A 12,729-nucleotide genomic window follows, 5' to 3' on the forward strand; every position below is an offset into this window, starting at 1 on the left:
GAGGCTTTGTAAAATTGTATCCTAAAATGATGAGTTTCTCTTTCTCTCTCTTACAAGAGCAGGTGTTGTCTTCCAGAAGTTGTCTGTCTCCACGGCAACTGCAGTTGACCCGTCCATCAGATGTGGGTAGACACAGGTCTTGGCAACCTCCGTTATTTGTTCGGCAAGGAGAGAACTCACCTGAGGAATGTATAACACAGGAGGGTTAGTCAGGGTAGTAATGGTATGTGTTATTTCCTTGTGGAGACTTTTTCCTCTGCATGATAAATGATTGACAGAAAGCCCAGCGTGCTGTAACGATATGATATATATCTAATGATATGAATTCACTGTACACCCTGGCACAAATGAATAAAACGGAAGATTTTGCATAAACTACAAAATATGACTACAGCCATGTAGCTCTGTGAGGCTTAATGCTAACACCAGCATGGCAACATGCTCACAGTGAAAATGCTAACATGCTGGTGTTTAAGCAGGTATAATGTTTGCCATGTTCACCATCTTAGTTTAGTGGGTTAGCATGCTAACATTTGCTAATTAGCACTAAACACAAAGTACAGCTAAGGCTGATGGGAATGTCATTAGTTTTGCAGGTATTTCGTCATTAAACCAGAGTTTTGGACAAATTACAAATGTGACCTGATGATGGTGCTAGAGGAAAAGGACTGACAGAATGATCGACAGACCAACATGGCCATCCAAAGAGCCACAGCGCTAGCATGGCTAAAAAACACAACAAACAGCCATTTTGGAACATAGCAAAACAAGCCTTTATAACACTATGACACTTGCTGGAATTATGTAAATGAAAGGAGCAACCAATAGAAACTTTACAGTGACTTCGGTGAATAATACTTACAGCTGTTGGTGTCATTAGCCACAGCAACAATGCCCATTGGCTGCTGAGGGATGTCAGCACGCAGCACTTTCATGTCTCCTCCAGTGTATTTATCAGCTCTAAGGACGGCCCTCCTCACCCAGTCAGTCCAGAAGATGTAGTCTCCATACACAGCCAGGCCGAACGGATGGACAGGCTCATTCTTCAACAAGACCTGAAGCAGAAAAATGTAGGCATCATTTCACAGAAAATTTAAACATAAGTCAACACCTTGATGCAGTCTTCTTTATGGACAAAGGAAAAATTAAAGGGCTGCCCTACATAACGGCTGCTTCCATCATATTCGCAGCGTTCAATCTTGTCTAGTGTGGCGTCAGAGAAGTAGAGTTTCTCAGCACGGTGATCAATGGCCAGGCCGTTAGGAGTTTTAATGTCACTGCCGATGATCACGAGCACATTGGCTCCATTCAGAGAGGCCCTCATGATGCTGGGAGCCTGCTCATTCCAGTTGGTCCAGAACATAATACTGTAGCGGGAACAAACACAGGAGAAGCATAATGATGTGCAGTGGGAGTTTGAAAATGTCTTTGTACAAAAGTTATGGTTGACTGAACTAAAATAAATCTGCTGTTCAAAAGAAAAAAAAAAAAAAAGGAAAACATAGTATTGGAACTGGGCCCTGATACAGTGCAGAACACCAAGTTTTGATATTAATGACTCACTCCTGACACTCATCCAGCACAAAGGCTCTGGGGTGGTCTTCTCCAGACATAGTGACCACAGTGTTGCGGTTATAGGCCACAGAGCGGCTCTGGTCCACGGTGTGGCGAGTGATGGTGGAGGTTGTGTAACTGGTCCAGTAGAGTGTATCCCAACCACGGTGGTATGCCAGGCCCTCAACTGACCCTACATCTGTGGAACAGAGAAGGAATAATATGGCCCACAGTAAATATTTTGGACCCATGATAATACTTTTTCTGACTATAGTTCTTTTGTTGTCATCCAGCCTAAGCTGTAGGAAGCAAAAGCCTGAGAAAAACAAACTCTTCATCATAAAAAAATATCACCTCTCAGGGGTGTTAGCAGGAGCTTTAATGAGGACCTTCAGTGAAAATCCAACAAATCATTAATCACTGTCATAGTTCAACAAGTTGCCCCCATGGTTAACTCTGTGAGACTTTATTAGAGGCAGCGGTAAATGCTTTTAAGGTTATACCCATCTTCCCACATTGGTTCATGAATGGTGAAACACAGAGGAAGGAGGACAGAGGTTTTCCTAGTATGTGCCACGCCTGCTGTTCCTGGATGAGTTTAAAGAGTCTGTATCATCCTGTCATTTCATAGCTGGTTGCCTGCACATAAAAATACAGCTCCTTGTGGACACTCTCATTCATGGTGACGTCTTGTTCTGGGAAGAAAACTGCCACTGGAACAGCTTGAAGAAGTCAGTCATGAACGGCAAAGATAAAGCAGCTGCTCTCGATATCCATCGTCCAGTAGTAGTCGTCATATTTTTATCTGTGGTGCCTACATGAAACACAACATCATGGAAAAGGACACTGTACTGCAGCCTTATGGGCGCCAAGGTGTGCATCCATCTGTTCTTGGTCACACTAGCAACCACATTTATGACCACTTATACACCAACAATAAAAACCTGAACGCTCCACGCAACTGTTTGCTCTTGGATGAAAGTCAATAATTGCCCTTTAATAGATGTTACAGATGAGTGACAAAGTGCCATAATCAGCCTTAATGCAGAACAATTTAAGGGCTGAATACCTTGTTAACCAACCTAAATGAAACTAAAAGGAGTTTAGGGCCGAACACAGTCATGCAAACAAAGTCACGTTTGTGTTTTTCATCCTCAACGATCAAGGCTGTACAAAACAGAAAATGAGAAAAAGGTGTACTTGAGCAGCTAATTGCTTGGATTAAGGGAAGATCACACTCTGAACAGGGATAAATAAAGTAGGTTCAAGCCAGTATTATGTAATGAGAAACAGCACAGTCTCCTCCTCCCCTTGTCTAGATCAGCTCAGCCCCTGGTTACTGTGCAAACAGTGGTGAAAACCTGTTGGGAAGACAATTGCCATTCACACCAGAGCCTTTCTGACTATCACAGGAGTAGCATAGCAATCCAAGTGACACATGAAAATTACTAAGCTTTTGTTACTGTTCATTTTAAGATCATTAATTACTTATTTTTTCCTTCAACGATTGAGGGTCATGTTAATTGTACAGTAACTCTTCTGCTGGTGAAGGCTACAAGTCTCTGAAGAGCTTCTAAATGGACAAGATGCCTCCTGCTGCGGTGACCACTTAGCATCAAGTAGCATTGACTGCTTTTAAAGTGGAAGGTCTGTTAGCAACCACTGTGATGAATTTGTCCACTGTTGCCTGGTTTCAAGAAATCAATACAGCCAAAGAGTAACTGCTGCACTGACATCTCTCCGGCTTTGACCCAAACCGCTCCTCCTTGGATTATGAGGGACATGTTGATGCAGCCAAGGAAAAGCCAGTGTGCAAGGACTGCTCTTTAAGGTCATGTTTATATTTTGTTGTTTTTCTTGATTAAAACCGGATAAACACCAAAACATTTAAAGAGAAGTTTTTGTGAGACTATAATTTTTTTCCATATCCAATCATCTTTAATCGTTAATTTCTGGAAAACAGTGAAGTTGACACAGTGTGAGAGACACATTTTTAGAGGGATTCAACCAGACACTAACAGGAGCATGTGTGGCTCAAGAGCTAGCGGACTTAGACCATCTGACTATCTCTCTGGGCATTTGAAAATTAATTCAGACTGTATAATGATGGACTGTATATTTTTGCAGATCACATTTACAACTCTACACGCAAAAAACTAAAAATAAACTGGAATATACTCTGTTCTCTTTTCCTGCAAGAGCACAGGTTATAAATGTCAATGAGGAAGTCAACTGACCAGTGTGATATTACCTGCTTAACTTAAACTGCTATCATTATGAGAGTACTTAATGGAGTGTGGTCATACCTGTGATTAATACAATTTAAGACATGATGTGGAGCCAACAAAATGCATCACCCAGACACTGTGTGAACATGCTGTTCTGATTCTTAAAATTAACAGGTCATTAGATTAATTACTCAATAGACTTTTATTGTGAATGCATGGAGACTTTGGGGCAGCAAGTAAACACCAGCGGCCTTGGCAGAATTAATAGTGCAGATGAGGCCTTGATTAAGGCCTTGGTGCCCATCCTGGATGGGCTAATTCTGGTGACTGGCCTGGTTGGTCAAACTCTGGTCATCACCATTCTAACTGGCAGGAGGAGGAAAAAAAGTCAACCCCCGCATGGTACAGACACCCTGCTGCTGGCCCTGAGCGCTGCTGACCTGCTGCTGCTGCTCTGCCTGCCTTTCCACACCTCTGCCATCACCCTGGGCTTCTGGCCATTCGGCAGCTTCCTCTGCAAGGCCATCAGCTTCCTGGGTGTGGCCTGCTCAACTGCTTCAGTCTTTACCCTGGCTGCTTTGGCTGTGATACGTTATCTGACAGTGGTACACCCCACCTGGGCGTACCGTTCAAGAATGCACAGACGCTCAAAGCTGACAGTAGTTCTGCTCTGGGTCCCTGCCTCGGCCTTGGCAGTGCCGCAGTTTGCCTTCCGCACAGTTACCATGTCCAGCTCCATGTACTGCTTTGCCTTCCTGCCTGACATCAGCCAGCTGGTCTACAGCATCACCCTCTTTCTGTTCGGCTTCGCTCTACCACTTGGCATCATTGTATTGATGTATGCCAAGATCTACTGTTTTCTTCGACACGCACGGCTGCTAGCTCCCCAGCTGGAGCGCTACCAGAGCCAGGTAACTCAGACTTCAGCTCTCCTGGTCCTCGTCTTCACTCTCCTCTGGCTGCCTTCCTATGCCCTCATGTTCTCCTTCATTGGAGGAACTGTAACAGGCTCACCTGGCTACAATACCATTGCCATCCTGGCCAGATTGTTGGCATCCTCAGTAGCAGTAGTAAACCCTGTACTGTATGGATTTATGTCTCAGAAGTTTAGACGAGACTTACTAGAGCTGGGGAGAAAACGCTGGTTATCGTGCAAAAGCTGTCTGATTGGTTGCCCTCATGTGATGGGCAGGGACAGGGTACAGCCGTTTGAGCTGGACACAACCTCAGAAAGAGGCCAAAACTGACTCTTTGGCCAAAAAGAAAACATTGCTACCTCATTACTCACTTAATCCTGGAACTAGGGCTAGGCAATATGGCTTAAAGAAACATGATATTAATATAAAAACAATATTTTACTATATCTCTATATACTGTATTTATAGATCACTGTGGAAATGAATGCGAGATTACATATGCAATTCTCTAAGTGATGTTAAATGCAATGAAATTCATCACATTGTTATGTATAAAATCAGGTAAAACTCTTCATGTGTGAACTAAAAACCTCATTATTTATTTAGTTTTTAAATTAAATTTGCTTGGATTTATTCATTTGGACAGCAGAATGTAGTCAACAGTGACATAATATGATCATATCATTACTTTATAATTCTACTAAAAGTTGATTTATGATTTTATATATTGATTGCCAAGTTTTATCTGAAACTAATGCACTCCTCTAACCTCAGCTGTATTAAATTCTCCTTCAACTAGAATACATTCTGTAGTTGGTGGGTGAAAAACTAATGTGGAAAAACTAGCCATCATTTCCACAATCAAAACCCTGATCTCAATGCAACATCAATAAACATACTAACCCCATGCACTTTACTTGTTTTCCTGTCTTTCCTATCAAATAATTAATGTTTTGAATATTGCTTGCTAAGAACAACTTTGGTCCAGGGCTTTTAAATGCTTTTCTGGATGGAGTTCAACAACCTACTCTTGAATCATTTAAAGAGAGTGGGATTTAAAAGACACTTCAGTGTTGAAACGAGCAAAAAGCACAGTGTGTGCAAGCGTGTCTTCTTCAAGTGGCAGCCCTAAGTGATGTCAATCTCTACTAGATGAGAAGCTGCAGCTGTGTGTACATTACAGTGGATCCTCTAGGATGCTTGTGTTGTCAAAATGTGTGATGATGGCTGTTTACAGTGTCGAGGAGACAAGGGACAACATTCAATTATTAATGGGCAGACAGAACGGAGGAAAAGGTTTAGATGAAGTGATGAGTGATGCTTAGCAGAGTTTTGTGGATTTGAGGTGTTGAAAAGAATGACGTGATGACCATACTTACTGTCCACCACAATCTTGCGGTCTGTGCCATCATCGTTGATCTGCTGGATGTTGCCAAAGTGGATGTCGCTGAAGAAGATGCGGTTGGCTCCCTTCCCTCCACCGCCATGATAGTCATAGCTGAGGGCGATGACATTTTTCATGTGGTCAGGGTCCTCAAACGGCTTTATTGGCGCGTTGAGGTTTGTCTCGTCGGACAGGTGGATGCTTTTCAGAATGGTACGCTCAGAGTACAGCAGGTATCCGTCATAGTCACGACAACCACGGTTGTCCTCTGCCAGCATGCCATGAGCACAGGCGCAGGTGCGCTCCGCGTTGCCACGGTAAAGACACAGCTGTTCACAGCCGCCGTTTTTGTCTTTGCAGACGTTGGTGCCTGGGGAGAGTGTGACACATTTATGAGGTGTGTTGTTAAACAAATAATGAGCCTGGTTAAACACAGCATTTCATTGATTCCTGGGGGGTGTTGATTAAATTGGGTGGTAAAACTTCTTAGCATTGTGTGTGTGAGGGCTTTTGTTTGTATACATGTGAGGACAAACTCAAGGCAGCCCACTTTTCTTTTGAGGACATTTTTGCCAGACTTCATAGCAAAAAAGCTAATTTTTAGGGTTTGTGGTCAAGTTGAAAAGTGTGTATGTGTTTTGTGTGTATTCCTACCTTGCTGCCTGGCCCTGTTGAAAACCTTGATGTCTTTCAACTGTACACCAATGCCAGTCCTGAGCTGCACAGCATCTGTAGCGTTGTCTTTGCTGCCTCTCTTAATGGAGCCATTGGCATGAGTCCTAAACAAAAGACAACAAAACTGTGAGTAAATTAACATCATGATACAATATCAAATCGTCCACATGATACAAAAGCTGTCATGCATTAATAAGCATGACTAGACTAATAGAGCAATGGAAAAAGATGGTTCAGTAAACAAATTAATTAACCACTGAACTGACCTGTCACTCCAATAAATGTATTCCTCAAAAACAGACACAGCAAACATGTCCATGTTGTTGTTGGCCAACACCAGCTCCCTGTTCTCTCCAGTCTCCAGGTTGATACGCTCAATCTTGTCTGTCCTGGCATCGCACCAATACAGCAGACCCTCCTGCAGAGACAAAGCAGAAATAAAATAATGTTGATTATACAAGGAAGGTCACAGTTTCCAAATGAAAATTAAATCAAAAAAGGTTATAGGGAGGCTGGCTTGCTGGTACACTGTCAATTCATAAACACATAGACATTACAGAAATCATTCTGATGCCCCCTTTAGCTTGTTCGCTACAGCACCTAATGCTTTAATATACAATAATGGCTGATTTATATGTGTGATTTTTGGTGACCAGCATTCACAAAAATTAGAACAGTTAGCTCTAAAGCTAAATTATCAGCACTTTTAAATATGATTAAGCTACATATATCTGGCAGATAAAGTAATATGGGGGACTGGTAGAATTCACACAGAATAAACATAACTGTAATTGTGTCTACATTAAGTAGTTAATTACATATTAGAATTTAAATTAAATTTATGAAACCAAAGGGCATATAATGAACCAACTACTATAATTTGATCAGTAAAAAGTATGGATAATTCTTGTTGCGTAAAAGAAAAGCTGATGGTCCAAATGGTTCCGGTCTCTGTAAAAGTAACAGTATATTTGTTTAAACTAGCCATGGGAAATACCTTCTATTAATAATGACAAATGTGTTTAGGAAGTGCTATGATGTAAGCTGTGGTCCACACCTCGTAGTCAACGGAGATTCCATTGGGCCAACTGATGCTCACATTGACCAGGACCAACCTCTGGGTGCCATCCAACCTAGAGCGCTCAATACGAGGGTACTGACCCCACTCAGTCCAGAACAGATACCTGCCCACAAGGACACAATATGATTTAAAAGTACATTTTTTGAAATATAGTAGCATGGCTGAAACTACATTGCAAGTACCTAAGAGCAACAGCATTACAGAACGGAGAATTAAACTGTTGGCAGGGAGCCTTACCCTTTAACTGGGTGGACAGTGATGGCTCTGGGTTTGTCCAGGCCCTGAGAAATTACTACATAACGGAAGGAGCCATTCAGCCTGGCCACCTCGATCACATCAAAGCCCTGGTCAGTCCAGTAAATATTTCCTATAAAAGAACAGAGATGCAAATCAGCTATGTGGTCCTTTATCTGTGCTTGTGCAATTGTGTTGTATGCACAAGTGAATTAAAATAGGATTTAAAATCTCTTATGACTAGACCTGCTATCCAGTCAACGGTGATGCCCTCCACCCTGCCAATGCCGTTGGTGACCACATCTTCTCTCCATGTCTGGTCTCTCTTAGCCCTGCTGATGGTGCTTAGGCCCATGTCCACCCAGTAGATGGTGTCATTCTCTGAAAACGAAGAGGCCTTTTGTGTCATCCTATAAATACGGACTTCACTGAGATAATGACAGCTTTAAAATGTCACTCAAGCAAAGCCATCCAGTTACTGATGTCCTTCAGTGTCACTCACCAGCGTGGAAGTCGATGCCAACAGCCAGAGAGGTGCCAGACACTGGCACCAAGGCGTCAGATTTGTCTGCCGGGTCGAGTGGAATTCCTCTGATTCCCTCATGAACAGAGTAAAGCAGGAAAGAGCCCATACCTGCTCAGAGACAGTACAATAAGTAAGGACACACTGCATTCCTACTGTATGTGTGACTACAGCTGTGAAGCAGTGTCTTACCTTCACAGGACTGCTGTCCTGTCTTGAGGCTGTATCCTGCAGTGCACATGCAGGCCCTGGTTGTTGGTGAGGTGGGCAGACACAGCTGGGAGCAGTCGCCATTGTTGTTACTGCATAGGTTGATACCCGCTAAAGGAAAAGGAGAAGATCATTGAGGCCCAAAGAGAAAGAAACATTTTTCTCTTCTAGTTTTACTCTAAATAGAGCACTAATTTGTTGAGTTTAACATATGCTCCAGGACATAAAACTCATGTGAATTTAATCAAAATTTGCTTCCCAACTCTTATAAATGATATAAAATTATTTTTTGCCTCATTACTGACAAAAACCACAAGCAGTACCATTTTTGTTCAAGTGCTATTTCTTACCTTTCTGCACATCCTCATCATAGATCCTCATGTGCATCATAGGCGAGGTGTTGTTTCGCAAAACCTTCCAATTGCCCCCATCCTTCTTGTCACATGTTCCTATCTGGTCAGTTCCCTGGTCTGCCCACCACAGCTTGTCTCCTACAGTAAGGGAAATTGATTCATATCTTTGTATGTTGTTCCTTTAACATGGGCTAGTAATATGATGTAACTATCAACTTTCAGATCAGAAAAATTTTAAAACAAAGAGGACAAATTTGACGTATCATCTTTTTCATCTTACCCATAATAGCCAATGCAGTAGCCTTGGTAAGTTTGCCTTTAACACCTTCCAGGATCTCTAGTTTACTTCCATCCAGCTGACAGCGGTTAATGGTGCTGTTTCCTGAGCTGATCCAGTACAGCTGCTCTTTTTCATAGTCAATAGAGAGGCCTGAGTGGAAAGAATAATGATGCTATGATACATATACATATCTTACATTAATATGCTTTATCTGTGCTTTCACCCTGTAGACTTAAATAGAGATTCAGATATTTTTAGCAGTAGGGGATACATCTGCTCACCTACTGGTCCTTTTTGATTGGTGAAAAGTGTGGTGTGGTTGCTACCATCCATGTTAGCCATACTTATGTTGTCACCGTCAGTCCAGAATAGCTTCCTGAGAAGGGATATGAATGTTATGAGACATGGAGAGGGGCTGAAATCTATTTTCTGGAGAATAGCAATGTTCTACCAAAGAAGCATTACAGTCGAAGATACATGAGAAGTGTATTGTTGTAAAGCACATTGGCAGCAAATACTCTTGAATTTATGGCTTAAAGTTTGAATAAAATCCACAAGTAATTGAAAAGTAAAATTGTGTCAGTTAGTAAAGACTTGGTCATTAAGTGAAATAGAGAGAGTTTCCCCTCGGGGATCAATAAAGTATTTCTGATTCTGAAAACAGAAATGGAGTTACAGAGAGACAATTCACACCTCAAACTGAATGCAGGCCTAAATAACTTCAGAGAACACTCACCCCAGTAGAGGATGTACCACCAGACAGTGGGGCTTGTCTAAGCCCTGGATGACAGCATTCTTGAAAGATCCATCCAGTCTGGCCACATTGATCTGCTTTTTATTGGCATCATAGCTGGTCCAGAAGAGGTTTCTCGACACCCAGTCTACTGCCAGCCCATGAGCATTGGGAAGGTCTGGGAAATGTTAGAACCACAATGGAAAACATTAGGGTTTTATTTATTTTTTTACAGACAGATACAAGAAGTTTTAAATATAAACTGAAATAAAAACAAAGAATAAAATAAAAACTGAACAGATATTCCTGTAATTGTTCTTACCAGCAGACACAACAGTCTCAACCCCTGTGCCGTTAATGAAAGCTCTCTTGATCGTCTGCGTTCGGACATCTGACCAGTAGATGCGATGCTCCACAGCATCATAGTCCACCACTGTCACATTGTCTATGTCCGGCACGGTGAAGGAGATGATGTAGTTGTAGTAGGGGTTGTCAATGTCTACACCCCGGATCTCAATTTGACGAGCATATAGAAGGAACTTGCGGGACTCTGAGGGAAAAAAACAAAAAAACCCACAAACACTAAGAATAAGAAAGATTTGAATCACTTCTATTGCATTGGATGAAGGGCGAATGGAGAAAGGAAGAACAAACGCATAGAGAATAGTTAGAATAGAAAGAATAGAATAGAAAGTTAGGCAGCTTGTCTCTAGACATTGTTTTTTTTCCAGTTTTATCAGTTTCACATGTGCAAATCCAATGTTTGCAACAAATATTTCTCTGTATAGAAACACCCTTTTCTCATCTTCAAGTTTGTCCCATTGATATTCTTGTAAGTACATTGTGATAAAAAGTTCAGTTAAGTTTAGGCCACACAATCAAAGGATCCCAGGAGACAGAAGCTCAAGAAGGTCAAACTGACCAGTCACTAACGTGTTGCCCTTGTCGAGGCTCGATTACCTCCTGAGTGAAGGTAGGTGGAGAAAACAAATGAGTCGCCTAAATCAAAAATTCATAAAGCTTTAAAAACTAATTTTAAAAGGTGAATGTGTCCGAGTTCAGTTTGGCTGAGACTCTGCTCTGCTCTCTGAAAAATCCTGTGTTAATGGGGAATGCATCAGATGGCCTCTAATCCAATTATCCTTGAATCTACACTGCTGAGATGAGGATTGTTCTGCAAAATGCTTAAGATTTAAACAGACACACATGCACACAAATTCCCACAGGTACCCCACAAAACCATCATGAAACCCACTCATGAAATCACATAGCAATAAATGAAGACCTCATCTATCACATGTGGCAGCCTTTTATATGAAATTAAATGGAAATTAGAGTGAAGAAGGCCGTGTTGCACAAAAAGAGGAGATGTAATCAGATCTTCTGTCATAAGAGATGACAGCTAATGACGTTGATGTCACGTTTGGGAGCTGAGCACACTGTAGCAGTCATGACAGTCGTGAGAAAAGATTCCTGCAAACAAAGGGCCTGTTTCTTGCTCCTTGATGACATGGATTATATATGACAGTGTACACACACTGTGTTTTTGGTAGATGTTTGTGTGTGTGAGTAATAGCATCTGTCCTTACCTTTGCAGGTGCGTTTGTCACGCTGCAGCTTCATGAGGTGAGGGCAGGCACAGGAGAAGGTCTGGTTGAAGTTGATGAGACAGAGGTGGGAGCAAGGCCCTTTACCATCACTGGTGGCACATGGGTTAGGAGCTGAAAGAAAGAAAAGGTCAGGGAGGAAATGTGGTGAAAGAGAGAAAGACACAAAAAGACAGAGGAGATGTGGTATGTGAGAGACAAACAGAAAGGGGAGGTATTTCCTTTAAGGCTCACAATGTGTTCTGCAGATTGTTGTGTATATATTTTCAAAAAGCTTCTCCACAAAATTCACAAAAGAAAGTCTATACATTCTAGTATCAGACTAAGCCTATAGTTTAATGTGAGATGCCCTTCCAGAGTATTCAGTATCTGAGTGTAATGGAGCTCTTCATCAATGGACTCTCAAGGAAAGTGAGAGTGCAGAAAGAGACTTTGTCTACCAGATCTGTCAACACAGCTTGTTGCCTCATCACGCTCATGGGCATTGGTTGCAGCTGTCAATCATCAATTCTGTGAGATCTCTCTTTTCCTGCCTCCAATTACAGGACCCAGTGCCTCTCTGCTGCCCACACACCCTTGGGATCCCATAGCCATTGGCTACTAAACATCAAGGTCACAGTTCAATGTGACAGAATACTGCAAAACAGTTTTGACAATTTTTTTGTCATTTTGTCACTCATGTGTGTCTGTGAGATTAACACTTGACATTTACGTCGCAGGAGGAGGGTTTTATTTCCTACCCAGCCAGTGGTGAATGCCAAACGGTGAGGTGTCTTTTTGATCGACGAGGCAGCAGGAGGTGTCCAAATTGCTGCCGGTGTGAGGAGACAACACGTCTCACAGCTCTAAAAGGTCAGCTGCCTTTGGGGAATAGGAGTCGTGAATCAACATGGTCAGCAATTAACTGTGAGCTCGTCACTGTTCTCCTTTGAGTTAAGGCCAAAATCAGT

The 12,729-nt window shown here is 42.1% G+C and overlaps 2 protein-coding genes across 5 annotated transcripts in view; one reads left to right on the forward strand and one right to left on the reverse strand.

Moving 5' to 3' along the window:
- Window positions 1-12,729, reverse strand: part of lrp1ab (low density lipoprotein receptor-related protein 1Ab) — an 89,040-nt gene that overhangs the window by 22,597 nt on the left and 53,714 nt on the right. For all 4 annotated transcript variants that reach the window (XM_044211075.1, XM_044211076.1, XM_044211077.1 and 1 more), the window contains 18 exons: window positions 11,762-11,893; window positions 10,495-10,722; window positions 10,176-10,350; window positions 9,721-9,815; window positions 9,440-9,589; window positions 9,157-9,297; window positions 8,789-8,917; window positions 8,576-8,707; window positions 8,320-8,454; window positions 8,077-8,206; window positions 7,816-7,942; window positions 7,025-7,176; window positions 6,738-6,862; window positions 6,079-6,453; window positions 1,564-1,753; window positions 1,163-1,367; window positions 863-1,055; window positions 55-180 (listed from right to left, as the gene is read on the reverse strand). In XM_044211075.1, coding sequence (XP_044067010.1) covers window positions 55-180; window positions 863-1,055; window positions 1,163-1,367; window positions 1,564-1,753; window positions 6,079-6,453; window positions 6,738-6,862; window positions 7,025-7,176; window positions 7,816-7,942; window positions 8,077-8,206; window positions 8,320-8,454; window positions 8,576-8,707; window positions 8,789-8,917; window positions 9,157-9,297; window positions 9,440-9,589; window positions 9,721-9,815; window positions 10,176-10,350; window positions 10,495-10,722; window positions 11,762-11,893 — 2,940 coding nt within the window. The remainder of the gene's footprint in view (window positions 1-54; window positions 181-862; window positions 1,056-1,162; window positions 1,368-1,563; window positions 1,754-6,078; window positions 6,454-6,737; window positions 6,863-7,024; window positions 7,177-7,815; window positions 7,943-8,076; window positions 8,207-8,319; window positions 8,455-8,575; window positions 8,708-8,788; window positions 8,918-9,156; window positions 9,298-9,439; window positions 9,590-9,720; window positions 9,816-10,175; window positions 10,351-10,494; window positions 10,723-11,761; window positions 11,894-12,729) is intronic.
- On the forward strand, window positions 1,781-5,615 carry LOC122883027 (galanin receptor type 1-like). Its single transcript, XM_044211085.1, has one exon. The coding sequence runs from the start codon at window positions 3,998-4,000 to the stop codon at window positions 5,027-5,029; it is 1,032 nt and encodes a 343-aa protein (XP_044067020.1). The 5' UTR covers window positions 1,781-3,997; the 3' UTR covers window positions 5,030-5,615.

The sequence above is a fragment of the Siniperca chuatsi genome, linkage group LG10, assembly GCF_020085105.1.
Source record: "Siniperca chuatsi isolate FFG_IHB_CAS linkage group LG10, ASM2008510v1, whole genome shotgun sequence".
NCBI lineage: Eukaryota > Metazoa > Chordata > Actinopteri > Centrarchiformes > Sinipercidae > Siniperca > Siniperca chuatsi.

What these genes read in the sequence shown, in the direction of transcription:
- LOC122883027 (XM_044211085.1), top strand. Translation starts at nt 3,998, where the DNA reads ATGGAGACTTTGGGGCAGCAAGTAAACACCAGCGGCCTTGGCAGAATT.